The sequence below is a fragment of the Bidens hawaiensis genome, unplaced genomic scaffold (assembly GCF_021521415.1).
Source record: "Bidens hawaiensis isolate Kalapana, Puna unplaced genomic scaffold, B.hawaiensis_p1.1 tig00050483_1, whole genome shotgun sequence".
In the NCBI taxonomy this organism is placed as follows: domain Eukaryota; kingdom Viridiplantae; phylum Streptophyta; class Magnoliopsida; order Asterales; family Asteraceae; genus Bidens; species Bidens hawaiensis.
Genome location: NW_027499030.1, coordinates 41,614 through 69,323, shown reverse-complemented (window position 1 = coordinate 69,323; position 27,710 = coordinate 41,614). Strand labels below are relative to the sequence as shown.

General features: G+C 32.8%; 1 protein-coding gene across 1 annotated transcript; it reads left to right on the top strand.

The window, feature by feature from the left end:
- Window positions 1–849: 849 nt before the first annotated feature.
- LOC143598535 (uncharacterized) lies at window positions 850–6,015 on the top strand. The gene is made up of 10 exons (XM_077076730.1): window positions 850–1,104; window positions 2,325–2,451; window positions 2,555–2,641; window positions 2,940–3,025; window positions 3,232–3,447; window positions 4,478–4,659; window positions 4,749–4,907; window positions 5,003–5,083; window positions 5,180–5,234; window positions 5,785–6,015. Exons 1-10 carry the CDS (start codon window positions 994–996, stop codon window positions 5,974–5,976), a joined length of 1,296 nt encoding a protein of 431 aa, XP_076932845.1. The 5' UTR covers window positions 850–993; the 3' UTR covers window positions 5,977–6,015.
- The last annotated feature ends 21,695 nt before the right edge of the window (window positions 6,016–27,710 follow it).

Below are 27,710 nucleotides of genomic sequence, written 5' to 3'. Positions count from 1 at the left end.
ACTTAAATGATGTTAATGAGTCGAACTGAGCCTAGACAAGGCTAGCTTGAGCCTTGAGGTTGACTCAAACTTCATATTGATCTGGCTCAACTAGGCTTGAAATTAAAATTGTGGCTAGAAGTATTAACAATTACATGTTCACTAAGGAGCTAGGTGATGTGATGAAATTGATTAACTCAAATATTATGTCAAAGAGCTCAACCCAACTAAAACAAGGCATGTATATAATAAGAACATTTTGTTTTGTGCAAATATTTTTTTAAGGGATGTAAATTATTATGAGCATTGGTGCTTCATAGCTTTTAATGAATCTATTAGGCTTGTTAATGGACCTTATCATTTATATCATGATAATCGAGCAAATTCAAAAATCATTGATAAAAGCTACAAAAAATGTTATCTAAAAACACTACCATGTAAGAAGGCCAAATAAACATAGAAGGCCGGTGGGAGGTTAAAAAAGCTTTAATCATTACTTAAACTTGTGATGTATTTTTTTCATAGTTAATTTTATTCTTCTTTTTTGTTTCCACGACGATGTGGGACACAAGAAACCCACAATAAAACAACCAACACACTTACCATCGCACCTATATCGGCAGCACCGTAGATACCGGTGAAGTTGGACGCGTTTCTAGTAATCATAACCTTTTTCAATTTAACTTTTTTAACAATTAACACACACTTTATCTCATTTAATAAGATTCGAACCCGCACCAACTTCGTTTAAGTAAACACGTGACACGTAACATCACCGAATCACTTATAATTTTTCAAACCGATCCGACCAGTAAACCAATAACTCTAGCAACATAACCAATAGTCCAATACTAACCAGGGAAGCATTTATCAACATTGACCTAAACTCATCGCCTCCAAACCGTAACCGCCTTCACTCCGATCGCACCTAACCTTTTCCGATCACCGTCACACACACCGTCCGACGAACACACCGGTGACCGGCGGATTCCTATCAGAGAACCGGTGATTAAAATGTCGCTAACGAGTGTCAAAATGGCGGAGGATGTGTGGCTGACGTGTCTCACTCACGCATTGTCTACCGAAACTGAAGAAATCATGGGGCTTCTTCTCGGTGATATTCAGGTCCTAATTAATTTCACACTCGCGTATTATCCTTTATACCGTGTTTAGCTATTTACAACTGTTTCTAGGGTTTTTAGCTTGTTTATACATTTGCATTGCTTCGTGTGATTGAAATTGCATTTGATTGATGATTATTGTGTAGTTATCTGCTAGAAGATGATCATGCCATAGGGAATTGTTGTCACCTTCAACCGGCGATATATCGGTTATCGGTCCCCATGTGAAATATAGGTCAAAATATCGGTTCCGATAATATCAGCGATATTGACCGATGTTTAACCGATATATCACCGATTTTCTCGATTTTAGTACCTATATTACTGTTTTAAGCCTTAATTGTTAATTGCTAGTGTTCAGTGCTAGTGTTTTAAGTCTTAATCAGCTCTTACTTGCTACAATTGTTAGTATTTTGCAAGTTGCAGAAGGTTAATTTGTTAACGGTAGGAGAGTGTTAAATTCCTATATATATAAATTCTGCATGATATTAAAATTATCAATATCCCACTGCGATAACCTATATCTCAAATATCGGTCCTTGACGGATATCCGATTTTTACTTCGTTAACTGCATAGGTGTGTATGATTAGGAGCATGAATTCTGCTTTTAATAATCCACTTAGTTAGAGGAATTGTTGTGTTAGAGGTAATACTATTTTCTTTTGTAGCATTGATTGTTTTCTTACGTTATATGCTTTCATCAGAAAATCAATCTGTAAATGGAAGTGGTATTCAGGTCTTATCTTCACAGTAGCGTCTTCTCCTTTATCGTTTTTAGCCATGTAGAATTGTTTCTACTTTCTAGGGTTTTTAGCTCATCTATCAATTTTGCCTGTTTCATAAATACCGCCATTGCTTTTGTGATTGAAATTGCATCTGATTGAGTTTTTTTGTGTAGTTATCTGCCAGATGATTATGATCGCGTCTTAGGGAATTGTTCTTATCTTTGTTAAACCTGGTGTGCGTGTGTATGATTAAGAACCTGAGTTTTGTTACTAATACAAGGTTCTTTCTCAATTAGAGGGATTTATGTTGACTTTAGACATTATATTATTTGGTTTAGCACTTTAGCATCACATTTTGCTCATTAATTCTGTCTTGATGAAATAAGAAGTTGCAAATTCTATCTATAATTTGATGTCTATATCCACTAGCTCTTGATTTTATTGATACCAGAGGATAATGTGTAATTGATTTCTTATATGAAAATATGGCAATTTCAGCATTCAAAGAACGGGAGTGTGACTGCGTTAATTTGGGGAGCATTGCCACAACCACGGTCCGATAGGCAGAAAGACCGTGTTGAGACAAACCCTGAGCAGTTGACAGCTGCATCAGTTCAGGCTGAGATATCCTTTTTATATAAACTTACAGTTATTGAAACAAAAATCTTCATTTTCTTTGAATCTATTTCACAAAGTGCTTGTATTTGTTTAATTAACTCCATAGCACAAAATGACTGCTGAAACTGGAAGAACCACAAGAGTGATTGGTTGGTATCATTCACATCCTCATATTACAGTCCTTCCTTCTCATGTTGGTAAGTGAAAGTGTATAGTTTTATTATGAGTCAGAAAACATAGTCATGTCACAGTATCTTGCAAATAGTCTGAAATCAAGAGTTATAAGAGAAACTTTGAAGTCTTATTATGAGTCAGAAAATTGAATAGAGTAATGGTGTTTCTATGCTGAACTTTTGATGACGATTAACTTTTTTGTAATCTCATTTCTTGGTGTTTATATTCTTATGTTAATATATATATATATAGGATTATATATATATATATCTTTTTCTTTCTCTCAATAAATGTGCATCGTTGTGCCAATTGTTTTTGCAGATGTGCGGACTCAGGCTATGTATCAACTTCTAGATTCTGGGTTTATAGGATTGATTTTTTCATGTTTCAATGAAGATCAATACAAGGTTCTATTTTTAACTACAAGTCTACAACTATATTCAAATTTATTTTTTTACTTAAAATCTTTTCACTAGCGACTCTAAGATGATAATAAATCATTGACATTTCATATCATGTTTAGAGTTGCATGTGATTCCTTTTACAGTAATAGTGCATTGGTTTTATTGGTTATAAAGGAGAGATAATTTGATTATGTTTGTAAGGATATCAGGTTGGAAGAATACAAGTTACAGCGTTTCAGTCTCTAGATGGAAAGCAAAGTAATATGTTAAGAGTTGTTCCTGCATCTCCTATAAGTAAAAATTCAGTTATAGATCTAGAATCATCATTAAGCTCAGACAATTCACTCACAATTTCTGGATCAACACGGGCAGAAGGTCTAGAACTTGACACTGGTGATTCAAGAGCTGCTATGGGAGCTTCGAAGGTATCTTTCTAAAATTTTGTTATAGTCTTATAGATTAAAATACAAGTTATTGACCATTTAAGGGTTAGGACCATAAAATTAAGATACGTTTATTCTATACATTTAATTATATTAATTGAAATGGGCCGATATTCAAACTATGGCATGATAAAACCTCCCACAATTGAAATTTATAAAGGGCACAATATATTTAAAATACCTGAAATAATTATTATTTTATATTTACATTACATGAAGCAATTCAACTTAAAAAAATATTAGATAAACAAACTTTACTCAGTAAAGTCCCACTTATAGCAAAGCTTCTTTTAGGGTGTCACGAACTAAGAGAATGCAGGGACTAAACTTGTAATAAATAGAAAGATAGAATAGTACAGTGTCTGATTTGTAATTGTTAGTTCAGGATCGAGTTCTAATTGGTTAGCTGGTTGGTTGTTAGCGCATACTTATAACGAATTAACTGAATAAACGAGATCCGCTTGATTTTGTTGAAACTCTTCTCCTCTGAATTCTCTTTCGATTGTGTCATAGAGTTTGGGGAGGGCGGGAAAGAGCTTGTCACTGTTAAACGCAATTAAATGCGATTTTCTCTTTTTAAAAAAGCGAGTTTATAATACCTAGGATGGTAGGACACAATCTCAAGGAATAATCATGACTCCTATCGTCTATGTTTGCAAATGATCACTCGATAGGACAATGAACATAGATAAAAATGCACAACAAACCACTCAAGCCAAACAACATCACAAAGCTCTCACACAAAAACTAATAAGAAAATGGACGATATAACACACAACACACAATCAATGGTAAACCTAGAAACAAGGCACAACAAACAAAAACACAAATCTAACTAACACCCAAATACACGCAGTGTCACAAAAATCGCATACTACTGCACTCTAGAGTCGGCTCAAATCCTTTTTCCCATTTAAGTCTCTCTGGTGCAATCCTTCCATCTAAGAACATACTTTATCTGCTTATAGGTCCTCTGTTTTCTATTTAACTTTATTCATATATAAATTTTCAGAGTGGAGGAAAATCTTCTTCTGCCTTAAAGGGTTTCTTTGCAAATGCTGATTCCAATTATAGTGGAAGAATAGGTTCCAACTACCCTGCTACCACCATAGAAAGTTCAATAGTTGATATTGATCCCATGGATATGTCTGACAGTATGCAAGAAGCCATGCACCGTTCCAATTTGGAAATGAGGTACACACATCACACATGTAGCATTTGACTATTGAATTCAGTAAAATACTGTTGCTTTAAACATACATTTTTCTTAAAATATTTGGCAGCGGTGCAGAATACGTGAGGAAAGAAGTCCCTCTTCATGTTTTGCCAACTTTGTCTCTTCTCAATCTTGAATCTCCTCTGACTTCATTCACTGATTTGCAACATGTGTTGTATGAGGAGGAAAAAACAGCATGCCATCAAGCAGTTTTACAAAATATGAGGTACCTATCATACTTTATCACATCTAATGTCATAATTAGAGGTACCAACTTCAACCCATTTTCAATATATGAAAGCTAATTTCTGTTGAATATAGGGACGGGAAAGTGCATCCACTTTCTTTTATTCATCATACATCAACCTATCAAGCTTCTATCTGCAAGTTAATGGAATATTGGTTAGAAATCACAACCCTTTTTTTTTGTCCTTTAAGAAATAAAGCATTAGTTTTATTTTATCTTCATAGCTCACTACATTAAACTTTGGTTTGCAGCTTAACTCCTGCCATAACTGCTCTTCAGGACCGTATAAAAGAGAATGAGATCCGGGTATGAAAGTATACTGTGCATGCGTATATTTGCTATTATAACTAGGGGTGTCAATGAGCCGAGCTTGAGCTAAACGATTTTCGCTTGTTTCAAGCTCTATTTCTAAAGCTCGAGCTGGTCTCGTTTATTAATTAATTTATATGTATTTATAAATTTTTTGATGTATATTTTAATTATCATCATTTATATTATTTAGTTAATTTTATCATAATTTTATACATAATAATTGTTATTATAGAATATATATTTACTATATTAAATAAAAATCATGTAAAATAAGCTTGTTTAGGCTCGCAAGCCAGCTTGAGCTCAAAATGTGAAGTTCGGGTTCGTTTCTTAAACAAGCTCAAAATGTGAAGTTCAGCTTCAAGCTTGGGCTCAAGCTCGGCTCGGATTGAGCTTTCAGCAAGCTGATCTCGAGTAGCTCACTAGCAGCCTGGCTTGTTTAAACCCCTAATTATATAATCCTGTGTTTTGGGTCAACCCAATCCAAACCACTTGACCTATTATTCTCTAGAAAATATATTATTTGATATTATTTGTGAACCAGCTGGGTATGCTTGCAAATGAAGCCAAAATTCTGGAAAAAGAAAGCACACGAGGTGTAGATTCAAGCTCAAGTTCAAATTCACCGCGAAATGTTTCTTCACATGGAGGCGGAAGTCCTAAGGATTTGTACAGTCCGTCCAACAGCTCAAGGTCAGTTTTTGGTTCTAGCAGCCGTAGCAGAAAAAGTTCTTAGTTATTATTCATGATCCAACATGTGGTTGCAGCTTTTGGTTTATTAAAGTTCTGGAATATGGAATTGTATGATATCCGAATCGTGTTTCGTCTGGTTGTTGTGATTGGAATGTAAATGGCAGACCCCAATTACCTATGTATATTTCTTTTTTGATCAATGGTTAGGCAGTCAACTTGTCTACTTTCGAATGCGTCTTATGCTTTAAAACATAAATCAACAGAATTTTAATGTTTGATCTGTATGTTACGTTTTTTTAAAAGCTAATTTGAACGATCTTAAACGCATGGCTGTGATGCGGGTGCATTAACTGATTCAGAAGTTTGTTAAAAGGCTATAATTCTTGTATTAGAGACATCTTTGTATTCTAGTTCTAGAATGGCTAAATTTTTTCTATACGAATCTTCATTTTCCTTTCATATATCTTTGACATCGGAGGCCTAATGGCATACCGGGGAGTTAAAAATGTCGTTAGTTTGTGAGATTTATAATTTTATTTTACTAGACGCCTTCGCGTATAGTTGTATTTGTTTATAACTGATAAAATAATATGCATTTCTCAAACTTTTAAAACAACTGATATTATACATTTGGTCACATACAAAAAATCATGAGATTTCATAAGTACAACTTCAAATCAATGATTTTACATAAATTTAACAATTTCACTTTCTCCATCAATAACACACATTAGTATCTAGAGTTCCGTGGTTGTGCATTGGGAAGGGGTGTGTGAAGATTGTGGCTCTCTGTGTTAGTTCCCCATGTATTCCTAACGGCTAAAGCTGCACCGTGGGCTAGGTTCGCGGCGCCTTGGGCTAGCCCCATCGCACCTCTCGCCGCTCCGGTAGCTATGTCCGATGCTCCGTACGACATCGTTTTCATCGATCCACCAGTCTGCATTATACCAAAATATGAAATTTCACATATTCATTTTCTATTGTTTTTTTGAAACGTAAACTTTTATAGACAGCAAACCCAAATGAAACACCCAGCCACGCCCAGCCTTCACAAGCCGGAGACCAACGCAACACCCCATAAATTTTCTATTGTTGTTGAATATATGTTGTTTTTTATTGTATGATATAATAATGTTTGTTTTTTTGTCTATCATATAATGTAATTGACGTGTTATAATCAGAAAAGATAAATATTAATGTTAGCACAACTTTTATTATAACATAATCACATAAATTGGTAATAAAATAAATTTTGTTATATTAAACATAAAATTATATTTTCATTACATATAAGAGAAAAAAAGCAATAAGATATTCACAATTTTATTCAAAAATGATTTATATATGAATAAATAACCTAAAACTCGTTGAGTAATAAAACTCTTAAAAAAGGACACGGTCGTGCAAGTCATCTTGATTTTAAGGAAATACATACCTGATTTATAAGACTAGAATTTTCGGTTTGTTCCGAGCCAAAATCTTCTCTGCGCAACTGTAACCGGATAAAACAAGAGAATGAATAACAACGCATGTCGGAGGGAGAAAAACAATGGCTCAAATGTTTATGATAAGAGCTCCAAACCAATTAATCCATGGTATAAATATGCCATTTAGTTACCTGACCCTGTGGTTGATCATCGTCGCAATCATAGCTGAGTAACGCTTGACGATTTTGGCTCGACATCCTTTATTTGATTGTTTCGATGTGTATTTTCAATGAAATCAATTGACTATTTATATGTATGAAGATTAATTGTTGGTTATAAGGCTGTGGAAAGAGACCTCAATGTGTAAATATGGTAACATATGACATTTGAATGGATGGATGTGTGTTTCTAATGATGGTAGACTTGGTCAATGCATGAGAAAACAGAGATCATCCCAAGTTGTACTTATTAAACGTTGTATCTTTTCCAACTTAGAGATGTTAAAAGTTTTAGCTTTAGAAGGATTAAAATTATAAATTTTAAAAATAACATTTACAAAAAATAAAATTTGTTGTCAATACAATCCCTCTCTCAGACTCTCCTCTTGTTTTACTGCCAACTTTTATAGTCATAAGATCTGTTGCTGGAAAATATCGTATATCTAAAGTTCCATGCTAAACAATGAGAATACCATCTTTGCGTATAAATCTTTGAATTCTTTTTATTCCGTGAATAAAATCAACAATTCTTTAAGGACCTCAATCTAAGCTACCCAAATCATAAACACTAATTTAGATTTATTATGCTTATTTGATCGAATATGAATATGAATATGGCTATGTGAGCGTATCTTAAAATTGTTAAGCTAAAACAATTATAATTTCGAAAGCAAACAATTTATCAGTTATTGCTTACCAGAGATAATTAATCAAAATAAAATAAAATTATAATCAAAGAATAAGAATAAATATAAGATACTAGTGTGTGAGTAGCAACTAAAGCTTAGACCGGCCACCTCCAACAATCTTGCGTGGAGGACGTCTGAAATTGCGAACGCTTAGGTAGCATGTTGCATTAATTGTAGGCGAGGTGCGAATAAGGTTTGTATGTGAAGTCTGGAACCGCATACTTGAAACGAACATGAAGGGCGGGGCTCCAGTCCCACACACATAAAAATATTAACAACTTTTAATGGGGTTTGAAATTTTATTGTGTAATTGTGGGAGATATTAAGCGTTTTTATAAAAAGTTTGGAATCTAACATTGATTGAACTGATCATCAATGTGTCGATTTGGGTACTTTTCGCGTTAGAGATACTCAACATTTTGGAACAACATGTGATTATTTAGTGTCTGAGTCCGGCAACTAATTCTTTAAGTTCACGATGAGAAAATCTGAAGTTGAAATTTGTTTACTTTTAATTGTATACTAAAAACTAGGTACAAATTTTTGTATCCTGAAAACATCACCACTAACACAATAGAGTTATTCTCTTTCATTGTATATAACTCAATGAAGTTAAAATTTTCTAGCCTATATTTTTCATTTTTCTTAACATACATTTTTTTCTTAATTCTCATTTGAATCATTAGCGCACCATTGACCACCCGATTATATTCATTCCACCTTCAGGAGAAAACCCACAGTGTAAAAACCTTCTAGCCCAACCCAAAAACCACTATTTTTTTTGATAAATAAGACTTAAAACTCAATAGTTATCATACGCTTAATCTAGTTATTGTGCGCCTTTATTTGTTTGGACGAATTCTAGTATCTTGTTCTTAAAAGACCAAATAAAAAAAATACTTGTTGGAATATGTAAAATTTTAAAAAACGCCCTTTAATATTGAAACCATCAAACGGGAAAAGTTAAAATATAAAGGGAAATAAAAATGAAAAGTGAGAGAAAGATTTGTCGCACAGAAAAACCCCTAAAAAAATTTCAACAAATTAATAAAAAAATCATAACTCAAAATATAAATAAAAAACGAAAAAATTAAAAAAACAAAAATGTTTCCATCGTCATTCTTGTTCCAAAAAAAAAACCCGCCGAAAAGATACAACGTAGAAACAAAAGACACAATTATGACTAAAAAAAGACACAACATATGCAAAATATAACACAATGCCGAACAAAATATAACACAATATCAAGAAAAAAAGATACAATGTTAAGGAAAAAAGACACAATCAATGACGAAAATAAACACAAAACACAATGATAAACAAAAAGATACAATGATCTTAAGATACAATGATCTTTTTCCCTCAAATTGTGTGTGTTTGTGTTTTTAAAAACGAGGAAGACGGTGAAAACATTTTTGTGTCCTTACTTTTTTTGTTTTTTATTAAATTTTGAGTTATAATTTTTTATTTAATTTTTTTTAAAACTTTTTAAGGATTTTTTTATGTGACTATAAATTCTTTCCATTCTCATTTTTATCTAACTTGACCCGCCACCCGACTACGGACTACGTATAACTTAATCCCCAAAGTAGATAACTAGATAAATAGGATAACATAAACTAACAAGCTCAAGTTCCCATGAGCGAATCAACATCAAGAAGCCACATACGCCTTACACGCGTCAACCAAGCAGGACACGTGTCACCTCATTACTCCAGTTCCACTCCTATATAACCCCACCCCATTCCCATTGGTTCTCCACAACTCATCAACAATAACAATAATATTTATAATCACAACTTCTTCAAACAAAAACATCTTGTGTAACAAAAATGGCATCCCACAATCAAAGCTACAGAGCCGGTGAAGTCAAAGGTCAAGCCGAGGAGAAAGCCGGACAAGTGATGGACAAAACCCGACAGACGAAAGACCAGACAGCTAGTTACTTGTCGGACAAGGCGGCTGCGGCTAAGGACAAGGCGACGCAAATGGGACAGTCGACTAAAGAGACTGCCGAAGCCGGGAAAGAGAAGACGGGGAGTGTGGTGCAGAGGACGACTGAGCAAGCGAAGAGTATGGCTCAAGGGGTGGCTGAGAAGGTGAAGGAGACGTTTGGGATGCGGGTAGTGGTGAGGAGGATATCGGTGGTACTACTGCTACTGCTACCACTACTACCAGGAGGAACAACTACTAATGATTATGCATTATTTATGCATGGTCATTTCTAGTTTTAACTTGTTTGTTTGGTTATTAATAAGGTAAATGCCATTGTTTTAGCTAATGGCATTGTGGTGTAGTGATCAAGCGGGTCCGGTTGGTCGTCCAGCCAGTGATCCGATCCGTATCCATTAGGTTTTAAGTTCGGGTTTGGTTTTTTACTATGTAAGGAGAGATGGATCTATGCGTGCAGCATCATGCATGTGTATTTGGTATCCAACTATGAAGAGGTAGGTCCCAGCAGAGCCCAGTTGGACCCGCAAGACTCACCTTGAAGAGGGACGTCTGCGCAGAAACCAACTGGATCCGCAGGACCCACCATGCTCAGAGACGTGACGTCCTTACGCGCAGTACGCAAGCTGTTCCCGCAGGAAATGCCTCCCAATGGTGAAGTACTCTGCCTGTTCCCGCAGCTGCGGATACAAGCCATCAGGGAAGGCCACCCGCGCAGCAAGGCTACACGCACAAGGCACTTAACTCTCACTCAGTGTCACCTGAAGGAATGAGCAAAGCCGGGAACAATCCCGCAAAAAGGCGGGAGGGGGAATACTCCCGCCCAAAAGCCAGTCCGTACGATACGGGAAGATCTTCTGTACTGTACCTGACGAGGTATGGGCAAAAGATCTGACTAAAGATACGACAGCTTATTGACAGCAGTATGGCGAGCAACATGCTCCTGTACTGTATGTCACTATTAGCCGCTGCCTACTCACCAACTCCTGTCATACCACGTGCATAGCCGGCAGTTGGTGGAAAAGGAATAGTACACAGCAGGCCTGGTCACTATCAGCCGCTGCCTACCCACCAACTACCAGCAGGGCACGTGCGTAGGCCACAGTTGGTAGAACAGGAATACTATTCAGCCGGCCACACCTCCTTGGAAACCTACCTTCGGCTATAAATACCCCAAATGGTATGATCATCTCATCTTATCATATTGTCATCATATCATCTGATATCTTATCTAGCAATCTCTTAATATACACTTATATTCAGAGCAATCTAGTCTGATTCTCACGCCGGAGGGTGGTCACAAGGAGGAACCCCCCCCCCTTCTCAGTGACGAGCTTACGGTGTCTGTTTTGCAGGTCATCTGAAGAACAATCTTCTCTGCTGAACCTCATCCTCGTGGGAAACATTACTTAACCCCCAGATTATCTATAATCTGCCCGGGGTCCGGTTAGTGTTTCTTTAAACTATCGTTTTTAATGTTTTATAATAAACGTATCTTTTATTTTACTTATGGGTTGTTTGCTCTAATTACAAATCTCGACATGCCTTAACCTAAAGCCGGTTGGGCTATAGGCGTTGCCTGACCAACTAGGCTCTTTTGGTGCCTAACCTTTAATGATTGCGCTAAAATGGCCCCTAGATGGTCATGCTCCCCTGGTTCTTGACCCTCGTCCTAGTTTTAGTACACTTAAAAAATTTAGAGTTGGAGCACATAGTAGAGCGACCTCTCTATCTTTTAGGAGGAAGAAAAGACTTACACTCTTTCCTCCCTTCTCCAACCCTACCACAGAGTTGGCTATAAGAAAAAGGCCTATAGGAACGTCATAAATTGTCTCTATAGTTCACCCTATAGAGACAACACGTCGTCTCTATAGGGTTTTCCTGTTTTTTAAGCTAGGTAACCACATATAGACGACATGCCTTCTCTATAGGGTGAATATAAATGGTGCAAATGAGAACACCCAAATCATTATAGGAGGTCATGTGTTCTCGCAGACAACGAAGTTCAAGTATCTAAGGTCGTATGTATATAATAACAAATTGGCATAGGCAATTACTAGTGATATGGCCCGTTACGTTCAGGCGGGTTTGGTGCAAGTGAAAAGCAACCACCGGCACCACTTGACCGGATTTAACGATGCAACAATATAAAAAAATGGTTTAAGCGGCTTTGAAGTCAAAGATCAAGTTAAATTATGTAATTGCCTGCTATATTGATGTAATATCTATGTTTCATCAGTAGAAATAAATAAAATCTAATTTGATGTTAAAAAAAATTATGTAATCAACCTCAATAATATCCTTATTTAATTTAATTTTTTTTTTCATTTAGTTTTGTAATATGTTTTAAGTTAATGAAATATTAATTTATTTACAACTAACTATAACTTTTAAACAAATTTTATATTTCTTACATTAGTCAAATTTATTTTAATTAATTAATTGAAAAACAGTTTAAAGATGAAAAGATAATACTAACATTAAAAAAAAGTTTGATGTAACGCTAAAGTGAAGAAGAGAAAAGTTAAGATGCGAGAAAAAGAAAAGGACTATTCCGCTACCCAGTTTTTGCATCCAAAATATATCAAAATGTTAATTATACCATCTTTCTCTCTCTCTCTCTCTCTCTCTCTCTTATCTTTTTCTATTAATGAAAAAAAAACAAAACAAAACAAAAATATACGCTATATAAACATTTATAGAAAAACATAAAAAATTGATTTTAACTTTTGAACAAGAATTCAAAATGTGCCAACTAAATTAACAAGTTATTAAGTTAAAGTTTCAGCTCACATTTATTATTTTAAACCAACTTTTTCAGCCTAAAAATTTTGAACCTTAATTTAAATCCGAAAACAATCATAACCAAAACAAACCAAACCAAACGCATACATAAAATCAAAATTCCAGTTTTGATTTTGTGCGAGCCGGAGGCGATCCATACATACCATATTTGACACCCAAATGCAATTCTTGCTACGAGACTAAATAAATAGATAGATAGAAAGTATATTTTGAGGTTAGCAAAGAGTGTTGATAATTTGAATTTTTTAAATGCATAGATTGTTCAACAAAGACAAAACAGAAAGAACGTGGATCAAATTTCAACACCATCTATCTAAAAAAAAAGAAAGTCCAAAAACGGATCTAGGGCCGTCCAAACTGTTCGACGCTCGAACTCGCTCGTCGATCGCTCGGAAATTGCCAGGAAAATGCTTGCTCGTTTTTTCGCTCGATTGTAAACGAGCCGCTCTGCTCGATTCAGTTTGTAAATGAGCCAAGCAACGAGCAAAGGTCTACTTGGTTTGGTTCGGCTTGAATATTTTTAATTAATTTTATATATAATTATATATGAACAAATATATAAATATATACACAACACACATAAATTATAAGTATACAATTTTTTAAACCCTTTTAAAAAAATTTTATTCCGTCAATTTTATAGTTTTATTTGTTCGATTCATGTTTTCAGAATACTAAAAAGTTTGTTTACATGTTTATTATATCTCACTTCAAAAATTTTTCTCCTGAAAATTTACAACCTATTATAGGTTTGTCTAAAAACTACTAATTTGTTTACAAAACATATTATTTACAGTCTTCAAACTTGTTTCTGATTGAAACTTTTAAATTGAAAAAGAAATAAAAAAATGCTCAAAATTGCTCGATGTTCGATCGAAAAATGCTCGATTCGATTTTGGCTCGTTTCGTTTTTAGCTCAGTTCTAATTTCAGCCGTTCGGTTCTGTTTGATTGTAAACAAGCCAAGCAACGACCAAGCCTTTGCTCAGTTCGGCTCGGGTCGTGAACAGCTACGGATCCAATAAGTTTGGGCCAGTAATCCCAAAACCCGGCCCAACACCTGAAATGTAATAGAAAATTTAAACGTAACTCGTACGGCCCATACGCGAATTGACGATGGTGACCACCTCAAAACCCCACGAACAATGACACCACATGCTTTTCCAATTTCCAACAGGGGTAATAACGTAAATTGGTACCCAACCTCAAAATAGTCGTGACCCACATTGTTTACAAAACAAAACGTATTCATTAGCTTCAAACCACTTTTATAACCAATAAAAATAATAATCATACCATGTTTAGTTGTACAAAATAAACATAATTATGAAGTTCTGAAACTGATAAAGTTGATTTATTATATAAAATCATCATGAGAAATAATTAAAAGGACAAATTTCGGTATACAAATATAGAAATAGCATAGCATTACTTCCGGTACCATCCCCAGTTACAACTCTAGCATTATGTGCATTATATAAAAACTTGATCCTAGTTATACCTAGGGGTGGTGGGTACGAAGTCCATAATGACTAATACCATGTGGCATTAAAGTTTCTTGGATTTGTGATTATTAACCAAAATTTGAAGCAACTAAATTAGTAGTAGTATTTAAGACAAGTATTTTCTAAACAAATATTGTATTTGAAAACAAACAATGAAAAGTTTATGTTTTAATATTATTTCGGTATAATATTGATTCGATATGATGTTAATACATTGCCTTAGGGTGCATGGATGACCGCATGGAGTGGTCATGAAATGGGATTGGGGTGGGTTCGGTCCCGCTGGGAACACCATCTCGGGTGGTTGGCACGAAGAAAAAGGTCCCTGAACAACAAGGCTACCCCAAAATTTAGAAAGAACGAAGAAGAAATTGTAGCGTATGGAAAAGAATTTCATGATGGAGATGAATTTTGAGATGTGATGCGGTGGAAACATCACCATGCCTCAATTCAGTAACGCAACCAGGAATCTTTTTCTATGGGTTTGGGATATTTCGGTTCTCGATAATTTTCCAGCATCAAAGTTTTCGTTCCCGAATGGGTCGGATTGGTCATTCGGCAAAATATATAAAACGCAATATCACTGTCATAACAAAAGTATATCCTCATTGTTTTCGGGCCCACACTAGCGAAGAATGAGGCGATAGTCTAGACTTGGTCGATAGAAAAGAAAATGATCGGTTGTTGTTTTTGGCATTTTTTATTTATTTTTTTAGGTATTATATTTAATGTTAATTGGGTTATGCTTATTAGCTCATTCTATTAATAATTTAGGCTTATTTTTTATAATCTATGTGTCATATATGGATTATTATTGGCTCATTTATAATATTTGTTACTAATTTTTATATTTTTAAACTTTTTTATATTTTATAAAAAAATATTCATTAATGAAAATTTTCTAACTAAATTTTTCATAATTATTGGGTTCGAATATTTTTTTAAATAATATCAGGTTCACTCGTCAAATAAGAATATGTTCGCTCATTAAATCGTACCTATAGATTATATACAGATCCAAAATTCATCGATTCGGCCGATCCCGGTGATGTGTATGTGGCTACGCCATTGCCTCAATTGACGCCGAAGCAAGATAAAATTATTACTTCGGGACAGGAAAATCATTCCCACCAACCTAACTTAATCGTTCTTGGTTTCTCTTTCAGCATATAAATTTTTAACACAAATCATGTTCCTCGTTATGACAACAAATGTTTTTAACAGTACACCGCCAAACGATGTTTTACTAGGTTTTTTCTTACTAGATTCTATTGGTGATCCATCCGTCATTTATCTTATAATGGTCAGATTCTTATCATGACCGATGCTACTAGTGGTTTATATTCTTGTTTCCTCCCTCGATCCTTAGCAAAAGACCAATTACTATCCGGTCAGTTTTTTTTTGTTTCAACATACATTTTAGTTTTAATAGCTTTTGATATCCATTATACGTTACAAATAAAACAAATAAAAAGAATTGAATATGAGAAAAAGGTCCAATAGTATTTATCTGAAAAATGATTGTGTTATGAAACCCTCTTGGAAAGCAAACCCCATCTAGCGGATGCAGATCCAACATGAACATGAACCTCAGAAACCAATAATAAGAGAAATTCCAAAATATCAACTTGTCGTGTTTCAAGAGATGGGCCCTCTTTCCATGTATCCTATACGACCTTCCCTTTGATATTTGTTTTAAACTTTAGATTGTTTTCTCAGGATTCATATCTTTACACGTCCTCATATTTCAAAAGGAAATATTCTCTTTTTTTAACGACGCTTCAAAAGTTTGAACCTTTACCTGAAAGTTAAGTTTTCGTAATACGTTACAATCATTGTTTTTACAAGTTAAACTAATGAGCATGATCAACGTTTCTTTTCTTGGAAAGACGCATGATCAACGGTTAGTTACGTTGGTGATTTTTTAATAAACACGGTTATCAACATAAATTCCTTGGTGAAAGATCGTCACTAAAATGGGTCCAGGCAATTTGCTCGTTTGTTTACTGACGTATTACCAAGGGAAAGCACCGAATGATTTTTAAAGGAATTCCACACCGAATGATATCTAAAGGAATACCACGTACCATCCGAATGATTAACTATATAATTTTATTGTTTTACTTATAAGTACTACTATCGTTGAAATTCAACCAAAGCATCCATCCCTACTTACTGGCAGTTGATTGCTTGCTACTAGTTGGCCAACAATGAGCCTTGTAATGTCGTATTTGATCGAGTTTGTTACACAAAGGCTATTAGCCCATAACAAATTGTTTTGGTGTTAAATATAGATATAGATATACGGTTCTTTTTGCTAATACAATGCTATAGTAGGTTATAACAAATAATTTTGGAGTTGAACACACTTATGCCATTAATGGGTTGCTATTGTGCCAATGAGGAACACAATATTGAGTACGCTACAATAGATATTAGACATTTTACACATAAATTAAATTACATTTTCATATCTTACAAACAAATTAAATTACATTTTCATATCTTACAATGAGACCTAAAATTGTGCGATTGGGGGTGTTCGTGGCTTTCGCTTGTGTGTGCGATTCGGTGTGTTTTTATTATGACTGTTAGGTCGTTTTTAAATGTGCATATGATTTCTGGTAATGTGTATATTTATGTTTTGTGATTTTGCATGTATATGTGTTTATTCCAATTCATGTGTGTTATGATTTGGGAGTATTTGTGTAAGTAGTGATGTGATATACACCAATTAATCATACATATTTTCGTAGTTTAATGGATAAATTTGTTGTACTTCAGTCCCTTTCAAAGCAGACTGTTAGGTTTTCAAATGATTTTGCTATCCGAAGTCATGGAAGCATGTGACAAAAACATATGCTTAAAACAATCATGGTACCGGTTGTGTTTTTCCTACACGTATCATGAATATATAGAGAGGATCATTACAAAGCATTAAACTTTTATGAAACTATGTAAAACAAATATAAACCATTTAAACCATGCGAAGTCAAAACTAGACACACCTAGACATTTTGCACCATATGACGCCTAGTCAGCTTTTTAGCATTTTGCAAAAAAGTGAATATAATGTGAAAATGTCCCCAAAACGCCTCTCTCTCTCTCTCTCTCTCTCTCTCTCTCGCACACACACAAAACTCTCAAAATGTAAGCCGTCAAAACGTTATGTATATAACGTTCCTCACCATAATATCATCCATAATGCCTGAGGGGGCGGTGTTCCCAGGCATTATGCCCCAAAACGCCACAATATACGCCACTACGGATGGTCTTAACGTTTTGATACACAAATCTAACTTTTTTCAAATTTTGTATGTTTTACATTTATGTGTGTATACATGAATATTCTCAAATCATTCATCGTCACATATTTATGTTGGTCCTTCAATATTGGATCAACATGAACATCTTATTTGTGCTTGTAGATTTATATACCTTATTAAAGGTCCTGTGTTAGTAGATGAATACAGTCCTGTGTTAGTATTTTTAAGTTTTCATGTTATTAGATAATGATACAAGCTACTGTATGGAATGTTCTTGCTTGTACAACGTACACATCTAAAGCATATTTGTATTAAGACAAATATACGATTAACGGCACAAAGTTTTTAGTATGCTTATTCAACTAAATACCAACAAATAGACGTTAGATGATGTTGAGTATAAAGCTGTCACGCAATATATTATATATCGTCATCCCCCACATGTTTAAGTCTAAACGTTTTAACGTTATAACAAAATATCATTTAACTTAATGTTTATTATGTAGTAAAAAATCAATTACTTTGACCCGTGTAACATATAATCAACAAAATACAAATTTAACTTAATATCGTATACATAAGATAAATATTTTATTGATTAATATAGTTTGAAGCGAGAATAAAAAGGGGGAAGAACCTCCTCGGTCAAGTGACATGATTGATTGATAACCTAAATATAAATAAATTAATAAATCTAAGTTTGGTTTTCTTCTAGGAAAATAATCCCATCCTTCATTACTAAAAAGCCCTTTGTTGCTCACTGCACATGCTCTTATGTGCACTTGTCGTCCAACCCCATTTTCGTCTTTTTATAATTCTGTTATTTACGCCTAAGCAAGGAATAAGCCCTCGTCCATCGCAACTTGTTAGGAGTTGGACATCTTTTCACGGATGTAATATCAATTAAGAAAAAACATCAGTTAGTTCTTTTAGCAGCGACAAGACCCGACACCCGAGAATGGCCAAGATCACCATTGTAAATGGACCACTCTCACGTCTGAAGAACAGTAGTTAAGTGACCTATCTTCTGAGAAGGAAACTCTCAACTAGGAAAACCCTCTAAACAGAACCAGACCTAGAAGGGGGCTGAGTGGTCGACGATCAAATGCCCGACACCCTGCTAGGCCCAAAATTTTTTAAAAAATATATGTATTTTTATTAAAAATAATATGTATATTTAATGTTTAAACTCAATTACATAATCAATAGCGTGTTCTAGTGACAAAGGGGTATTACTCTCAATCAAAAGGTCATGGGTTATAGTCTAATTAAAAACATGTTTAATTTTATTTTTATACAAAAGTTTTTTACACAGCCCAAATTATAACCAAGTAAGCCCATATAAAAATTAAATTGTTTAAACACAACAAAATACTCCTTTCACTTTATGCCCCAAAAAATTTTCGCCTTCGACCCAAAATGTTTTTTGCTTTCTCAGAGCGACCCTCCTTCCAAAATAACCTGGAATAAAATACTACCGACGATACTCAAACTCACGACCTCACATACAAAAGCTGTCACGGGAGATGGGGCTACTGTTGAATACGTTGAATTTTTAAATCATGAATTTAAAAGATTTAAAAGTTCTTATGCATGTAATTCTTGAACACTGATTTTCATCTTCTTTTATTTTACTTCTAGTTTTACAACTTGCCGGTGATATTATTTGTTAGATTAATAAAATAAGAGTTACATGGTGCAATTTGATGAACAATTTTGTATAAAATTATAATTTTTGTTCCGTTATAAATAAATTATCTGGATAGAAAGAATATCAAGTAACGTTATACCTTGTATGCAAATACACGATCAACGTTTGTAAAAGCTGATAGTTGTTCTAAAATAATCTTAAGACAAGTAGTTTTCAAAAAAATGCCACATTATCACATGATTATGGGTTGTAAATCATATGATTATCAGTTGTACCGGTACCCTATAAATCTATAACTTTAATACTTTATATATTTTCTAATGAAACTACATTTAAAAATGTATGTTCCATATTAGTAATTTAGTATGAAACACACATCACCTTAAATAAACATACAACTCTAAATTTTATTACCATCACTACTAGGGCTGTAACGAACCAACTGCTTAACAAATCGATTATGTTTATGACTACTATTGTTATCTCAAGTGCTTAATTTTATATTCAATTAAGACGATTATGTCTAATGTTCTGGATGTTGCTTTTTTCCCCTTAAATAGTGCATGTTCATTTGCATTTGTGAACAAGTTCAATTCCTTAGGATCATGAAAAAGATTTTCCACTTGATTATGGTTCATAAACCATTCGCGAACAAATTTAATGCTAAACAAATGAACATGAACAAAACTTCGTTCGGTTCAATTCGTTTACAACCATAATCACCACAAATAAGTTGATATCAATATGTTAAAATAGTTTAACATTATATAGACAAATAACTAATATAAATTAAATATTATAACCGTTAAACATAATAAAATATTACTATTATCTAAAGTAAAAAAGTAACGTAGTTCTTTTAGACAAATGAAGTAACCTTTTATTTTACAGTTTATTTATTAAAAAATATGAATGACAAAAACATCCCTTCTCTAAGAAAGATGTGGGATACAAAAGGCACATGGACATTGAAATCAACGTTGGGTAGATGAAACACACATAAGATGTATATCTGGTGGGGGTAGCCATCCAACATAAATAAATAACCAAATAAAATATATAATAAATAATACATAATAAATAAATAAATATGGAGATCATGTAATGAATGAATGATGGTGGAGTTTGTCTATGGACATTGATCAAAGATTGAGAATAATTCATTATTACCTTTAATAACTCCCTAAGATCTGATTTCTGACCAACTTCCATGTGACCCTATCTTTTGTTTAGAAGGACTATAATGCTTAAAACCACATTTCTATTATCTATTCACCCCAAAATACCAACTTATGCATATTTATTTTTTGACATAAAATCAATACGCGAGTTGGATGATATTATTCGGGTATTCGGATATATGATGTAAAACATGGATCAAGAAGGACTAGAGTTGACAATTTAGTTAACTAAAATGGTGTTAACTGTATTTTTCTTAGAAATACATGGATATATTAAAAATATAAATAAGTTTTCAATAAAAAAATAACAATTTTGTATACCATGAAACACTTTCTTATTGCAATTTGCAAGCATATCAAAAATTATTACCACTAAACAACAATGCTGACTTCTAGAAAAACAAAACCCTCTTCCTATGGAAATATATATGGATATCAGGATATGCACCTATCTAGCATTTGACTAAAGCTGGTTGACGATACATAAATAAATACAATATTTTGATTTTTGTACTCGACGATCAAATTTTATTTTTAGTCGGATTCTAATTAAGCTGTTTATGGTATCGATTTTGATAATGAGTTTTGATAATTTTTTACGTTTTTAATGTATTTATACAGGGTCGGCTCTGTTGGGTTTCAGTGGTGATCAGTCAAAAATTTATTTATTAAACCCGGTTCAATAAATATGACAAATAATAATTAATCGTATTAATTAATAAATGCGCAGCGGAATGTAAACGAGTAATCAACACCGGAACAAACCCGACAGGATCCGGTTACAAAACCATACGAGCACGGATATATTAAACAATTTATTATTAACTACCAATGATATAAATATATACCTCGGTTAATGAATAACCGGTCGAGACACCAAGAGACGATACGAGACGAGCGGGTGCAGCAAGTGGCGCGTAAGCTGCAATTGCGAGTTAGCGGCAACAGCGAAGGACAGTGCGAGCTGTGCGGTGTCGTACGGTGGTGGCCGGTGACTTGAAACGGTGGCAACCGGTGCACGGAAATTCCATTGCTTGATGCCGTGAAAAACCAAAAAGGTTTTTCCTTTTCTCATGGCTGCACCTTTTTGAACTTGCTGTGCATGTTTTCATCTAGGTTATGTTAATCTCTCTCTCTATATATATACAGGGGATGGATCTTGCAAGAAGTAATATTATAGCGAGAAGTGCGAGAAGTCAATTTCAACCATTGATATTATTAATCAATGGTCATTAACGAAAGTGGCATGTTTGCAATTAATAAGAATTTATTATAAGGATTATTTTAATTAAAAAGGGTAATGTGGTAACTTATGTAACACAATTAAAGCAAAAGAAAACTGTAACTCCCACCGTTCCTTGTTAAAAGTTTCAAGCTTTAATTTTCATTGATTGATAATTAATTGAATTCAATTCATTTGATTTCTTTAATTTTCTTTTATTTCATCTATTATTATGGTAGTTTTTTTTTCTTGTTTCCTAGTGTATTTTTCAAACTAACATGCATATTGCATATTATTAATTCTATTTACACGTTTATTGATAATATTTTTTTATTAGTTACAATTTTTAGACAATGTAGTTTATTATTTCAGTTTAACAATTTGTGCTAAATACAATATTTTGTGTTGGATATAACAATTTGTATATGACACATGTTAATGTAGGACATACTTGTTTGTGTAGGATACATAATTAGTGTGTAGAATTGAAAAATAATATTTTGTTTATGATCTATAGAGTTTGTGTAGGATACAGACATGTAATTTGTTTGTGATATAACATTTTGCATACGATCAATAAAATATTGTGTAGGAATGAAAAATACCTTTTTGTGTGTAATATACATTATTGGTGTGTAGTAATGAAAGATAATATTTTTTTGTGATATATATATATATATATAGTGTAGGATACATACACGTACAGTGTTTGTGATATAAAAATTGTGTATGATCCATATATTGTTGTTTAATGTAATAAAAAAAGTTTATTTTGTACTATGTAGTTTTATATATGTACTATGTAGGTGGTATTTTAATTGTGTATGTCTAATTTTTATCGTGTGTAGGTTCATTTATATACTATGTACTGTGTAGGTTCGTATATGTACTGTGTATATGATATTTCAAATTGTTTATGTATAATTGTTTATCATTAGTATGTTATTTATGTACTGCGTATGTTTATATATGTACTGTGTATGTGTAATTTTTTATCGTATGTAGGTTCATTTATGTACTTCGTACGTTCGTATACGTACTTTGTAGGTGGCATTTTCTAATTGTGTGTGTGCAATTTTATTCATGTGTAGGTTCATTTATGTACTATGTAGGTTCATTTAAGTACTCTGTGTAATTATCAGCGCTATTGAATTTTGGAACTATTATCTGGACAAATGTATGAAATTCAAATTAGAAGAATAAAAAAAATAATATGGATTAATCGACAACATTGAATTTGATAAATTAAAAAAAACAAGAATTCAACATTGGTTGATTTGACTATATGTTAACAAATATTAAAACAAAAATTGTAACTTCTCCAAAACTTATGACCTACCAAATATGAAAAAACATGATCTTTTACTATAACACCATTGTCATTAAATAAATGATAAAAGAAAAGAAAAAAAATGTGATTGGTTGAATTCATTTCTCGCACTTCTCGCAATAAGAAACACTTCTAAAATGAACCTAATCTTATATATATATATATATATATATATATATAGGGGATGGATCATGCGAGAAGTTAAGTTACAGCGAGAAGTCAATCTGGGCCACTCATTTAATTTTCAATCTTACATAATTAAAAATATATGAAAATGATATTAAAGTAATATAAATTTATTCTCTCTCCAGTTAATATATATAATTAAACCATAGGAGTTACATTTCTAACTAATATAATTAATATAATCAAAATAACTAAAATAATTAAAAAATCAATAAATTCATAAAACAATAAATTTATCTTTATAATTTTTTACCCTATATCTTGAGTTCATCCTACACAACAATAATATTTTCTTACACCCCTTCAAATGTTTCATACATATCTTTAATATTTTTTACACATCTTAATTTTTTTCCTACTCATTTTTAATTATCTTCATACGTATGTTTTTCGTCCTACACATCTTCTTATGTTTCCTACGCATATTAATTTATTCATAAACATCTTTAATTTTCTCATACACAACAGGTTTTTTCCTACACATCTACATTCGTCGTACACTTTTTTTTTTCTTCCTACACATCTTCAATTTTTCCTACACATATTTAATTTCTTCCTACACAGCTTCAAAATTTTCCTACGCATCTTTAATTTTCTCATACACATTTTAATTTTTTCCCTACACATCTTTAATTTTCTCATGGACAACATATTCTTTTTCCTACACATCTACATTCGTCGTACACTTTTTTTTCTTCCTATACATCTTCAATTTTTCCTACGCATATTTAATTTCTTCCTACCCAGCTTCAAAATTTTCCTACACATCTTTAATTTCTCATACACATCTTAATTTTTTGTCACACCCCGACCAAAGGCAGCGGAACATGCCGAGGTGTAACGATTGTCCATAAGCACATGACACTAATTAAAGTGACAGTATTTAATAAACTCATTTCATTTCACAACATCGAAAATGTCACATAACAATTATCCATAAAATAACCATAAACAAGATATCACAAAATATGGCAAATTGATATTGTTCATTTTTACTAATATCCTAAGGTCTTTGATGTCGTTTTCTTTATAATCATAAATCAACCAAGATGCAAACCTGCAACATTTCATAAAATAAAGTTTGTCAACACAAAGGTCGGTGAGCAATTCATAAGTTTAATCATATTAGTATATAATAAATATAGCCACAAAACTTGCATACGAAACGATAAATAAAAGTGGTAATTTGGATAAATAGATATCGCTAAACACATTAGCGACACCTAGCTATAAGGGGATGCCAAATAGTCTAGTATTTTATAGTTATCGTTAATTGCATTACGTTAACGACACCTTGCTATAAGGGGATGCCAAATAGTCTAGGATTTTATAGTTCCACCAACCAAAAGCGATAAACACATAGGCATATAAGCATAGAACACCAAATCGAGCAATTATTTAGGTAAAGTATACAACTACGTTTGTGGTTTAAGATTCAAATATAAAGCATTTTGTTGAATAAGTATGAAATGTCACCCCCAAAATAAAAGATGGAAAATGGGGTATGAAGTACTCACCTTCAAGTAGTAAACTTGAAAGATGATAATTTGGAGATTTGTCGGAACGACGAGTTTAACGCACAATGCCTAAAAAGAAAAGAAGTCTTGAATTTAGAAAGGTTGTCTTGAAGGTCTTTAAACAAAATAAATGTTGAGAAATGTAAATAATTAAAGTTCAAGGTTTAAAATGTGACTATTTAAGAATTTATAATAATAACCCTTTAAAAATGTAAGTTTGCTCGAAACCGGGTTAAAGTATCTAACCTTAATATTTACTCAACCTATGTTAAGTAATAAGGTGGGTAAAATGCAAGGATGCAAATCCCTTTGGAATAAAGATACTAAAACGGGTTTTTTTTATCGAGTGTTCGGGTTGTCGGTTCGGGTCTTGATAATTGGTCAAACCCAAAGTCAGCTTCCCAAAATATTGAATGTTATGAGATAACTCAATAAAATTTAATAAGACTTAACCAAGTATGTAGTTCCATTGTTTTAGAACTAACAACGTACGTTAAGCGAGTGTTCGGTTTTGTCGGTCCAAACTTTGTAATGAGATTCAAGTTGGATCCAACATTTCCAAGTACTTAGAAAATATTTAAAAATCAATTTGTAACTATTTTTAAAGAAATATACAAGTCTTGATGGCTAAAAAAAACAAACTTGTGTGTCTTAAGCGAGCAAGAATCGGTTTGGTTCGGTTTCCATCTTACAACAAGTTCATAGATGGTTTCCACATGTCCAAACACTAAATAACTTGTATAATAATGTACAAATAAAAAATACCAAAAGTTAACAATAAAGTCTTTAAACAAAAGTTCGGTTTTCGGTTCGGATCGTGTTTCGGGTTAAGACCGAGGTAAGATTCTACAAACCCATAACCATAGAATTTGTAAAAATGATTTTAGAAACTTAGATCTAACACTAAGTATGTTTAAACAAACAAAACTAGTAACAAAGTTCGGTTTACGGTTTATAGCTATTTACGGTTAAACCGAAGCATAGACTCTTAAAACCCATAACCATGGAACTTGTAAACATGACCAACAAACTAAAATAAGCAAGATTAATATGCATGAACAAGTTATATAGATGTATATATATCAAGGACACGAAGTCCTCCATGAAGCCTTGCCTTATGGGGTCCGAAACCTCACCGACCGGAATCGGAGAAGTAACTACCAAAGGTAAACAAGGGGTGTATATTATATATATGTTGCACAACCCTAAACAAGTATTAATAAGGCTACATAAACTAATTAAGATGAAAGACCAAAATCCTTCAAGAACACTTAAGAAGATAACCTTGAATCTTTGATGTTTGAGAGAGTTTTTTTTTTTTTTGGAGTTGTAGCAAGGGAAAATGAAGAGGAAAGGTGGTGTATATATAGGGTACTGTTGGTGATCAAATATGGGTATGAGACACAAGAGTTTTAATGCAAAATGGATCAAGACAAAAACACAAAACAACAAAAAAATAATAATAATATAAATAAATAAATAAATAAAAATAAAAATAAAGGTAGGATGTTTTCAAGACCCAACAAACAAGTGTGAAACAGTATTGTAACATAAATCCATCATTTTGATTATAACATAAGCTTCGGTTTACAAATCGGGTCGGTTTACATAATAAACAAATACAAAAACGAATACAAACAAGACCCGAAATTGACGAATGTCACATTTTTTTCCCTACACATCTTTAATTTTCTCATACACGTCTTATTGTTTTTCCTACACATCTTCAATTTATTCGTACATATTTTTTTTTCATCTTACACATCTTCGAACTATTTTTATTTTTTTTTACAAAGGAGTAATCAAAGATGAAGATACTATTTTACTTAAATATTATAAATTATAAACTGTTTATTGATGAAAAAAGAACAAAATTTAATCTTACACTAACATATAATGAATAAATAAATTGTAACTTACAAATAATAAATTAGTAATATTTATGCTTTGAGCTTTTTTTTTGGGATAGATAAAATAAATTAAATGATTAATTATTTTATTCTACCTAAACAGCTAAACTACCCTTTTCTTATTTATTTTAATGTCTTTCAAATTTTATTAATTACAATAAATGCAATAATGTTTCAACCATTGATTAATAATCTAATGGTTGAGATCACTTCTCGCTATAAGAATCACATCTGAAATGAACCTAATCATATATATATATATATATATATATATATATATATATATATATATATATATATAGATTATAGGGATAATATTAATTATCAATAATAAAACATAACCTTGTCCCAAAGCCCAACTCGTTTAAAAGCCCGCTCCATCTTATTTATGTAATAAATAAACTTTAAAATTATTATTTATATATAGTATAAATAATAATCCAGTTAAATATCGTCAATACCGGTTAACTAATTTAAGCGGATTTTATGCTCGTTACCCAAGGTGTAACTCTTACGGGTCAAAACTCGGTCAGCCCCTTTGACTTTACCTGAACGGTCCACAATATCCAACAGGCTCAACCTTTTTGATGGCCTAAAGCAATATATAAAAACAAGACATTGTTGTAGAAAATATATCTTGCTTTCAATCCAAATAAATCAAAATGATGTCATCTCTTTTTGCAAATACATAAGTAATCTAGTTTCTCACACCATCCTAGACTTAATTCAGTTTAAACGTCATTCAAATCACACACATTAACCCAAATCTCAAATTACGGACGCATAAATATTAGTTTTGTTTTGAAAATTAAACACTTTATCAGGTGATGACTTAAAGCCATAACTTTGTTGTGCTGTTCCTAAAAACGGCCATGTATTTATATCTATAACATCACATAACTGTAAAAAAACAATTACATT

Bases quoted from the DNA above. Each gene is read 5' to 3' on its own strand.
- LOC143598535 (XM_077076730.1), top strand. From the start codon at position 994: ATGTCGCTAACGAGTGTCAAAATGGCGGAGGATGTGTGGCTGACGTGT. The intron at 3,026-3,231 runs GTTCTATTTTTA...TAAGGATATCAG, and splicing joins TCAATGAAGATCAATACAAG to GTTGGAAGAATACAAGTTAC. The intron at 4,660-4,748 runs GTACACACATCA...AATATTTGGCAG, and splicing joins CGTTCCAATTTGGAAATGAG to CGGTGCAGAATACGTGAGGA.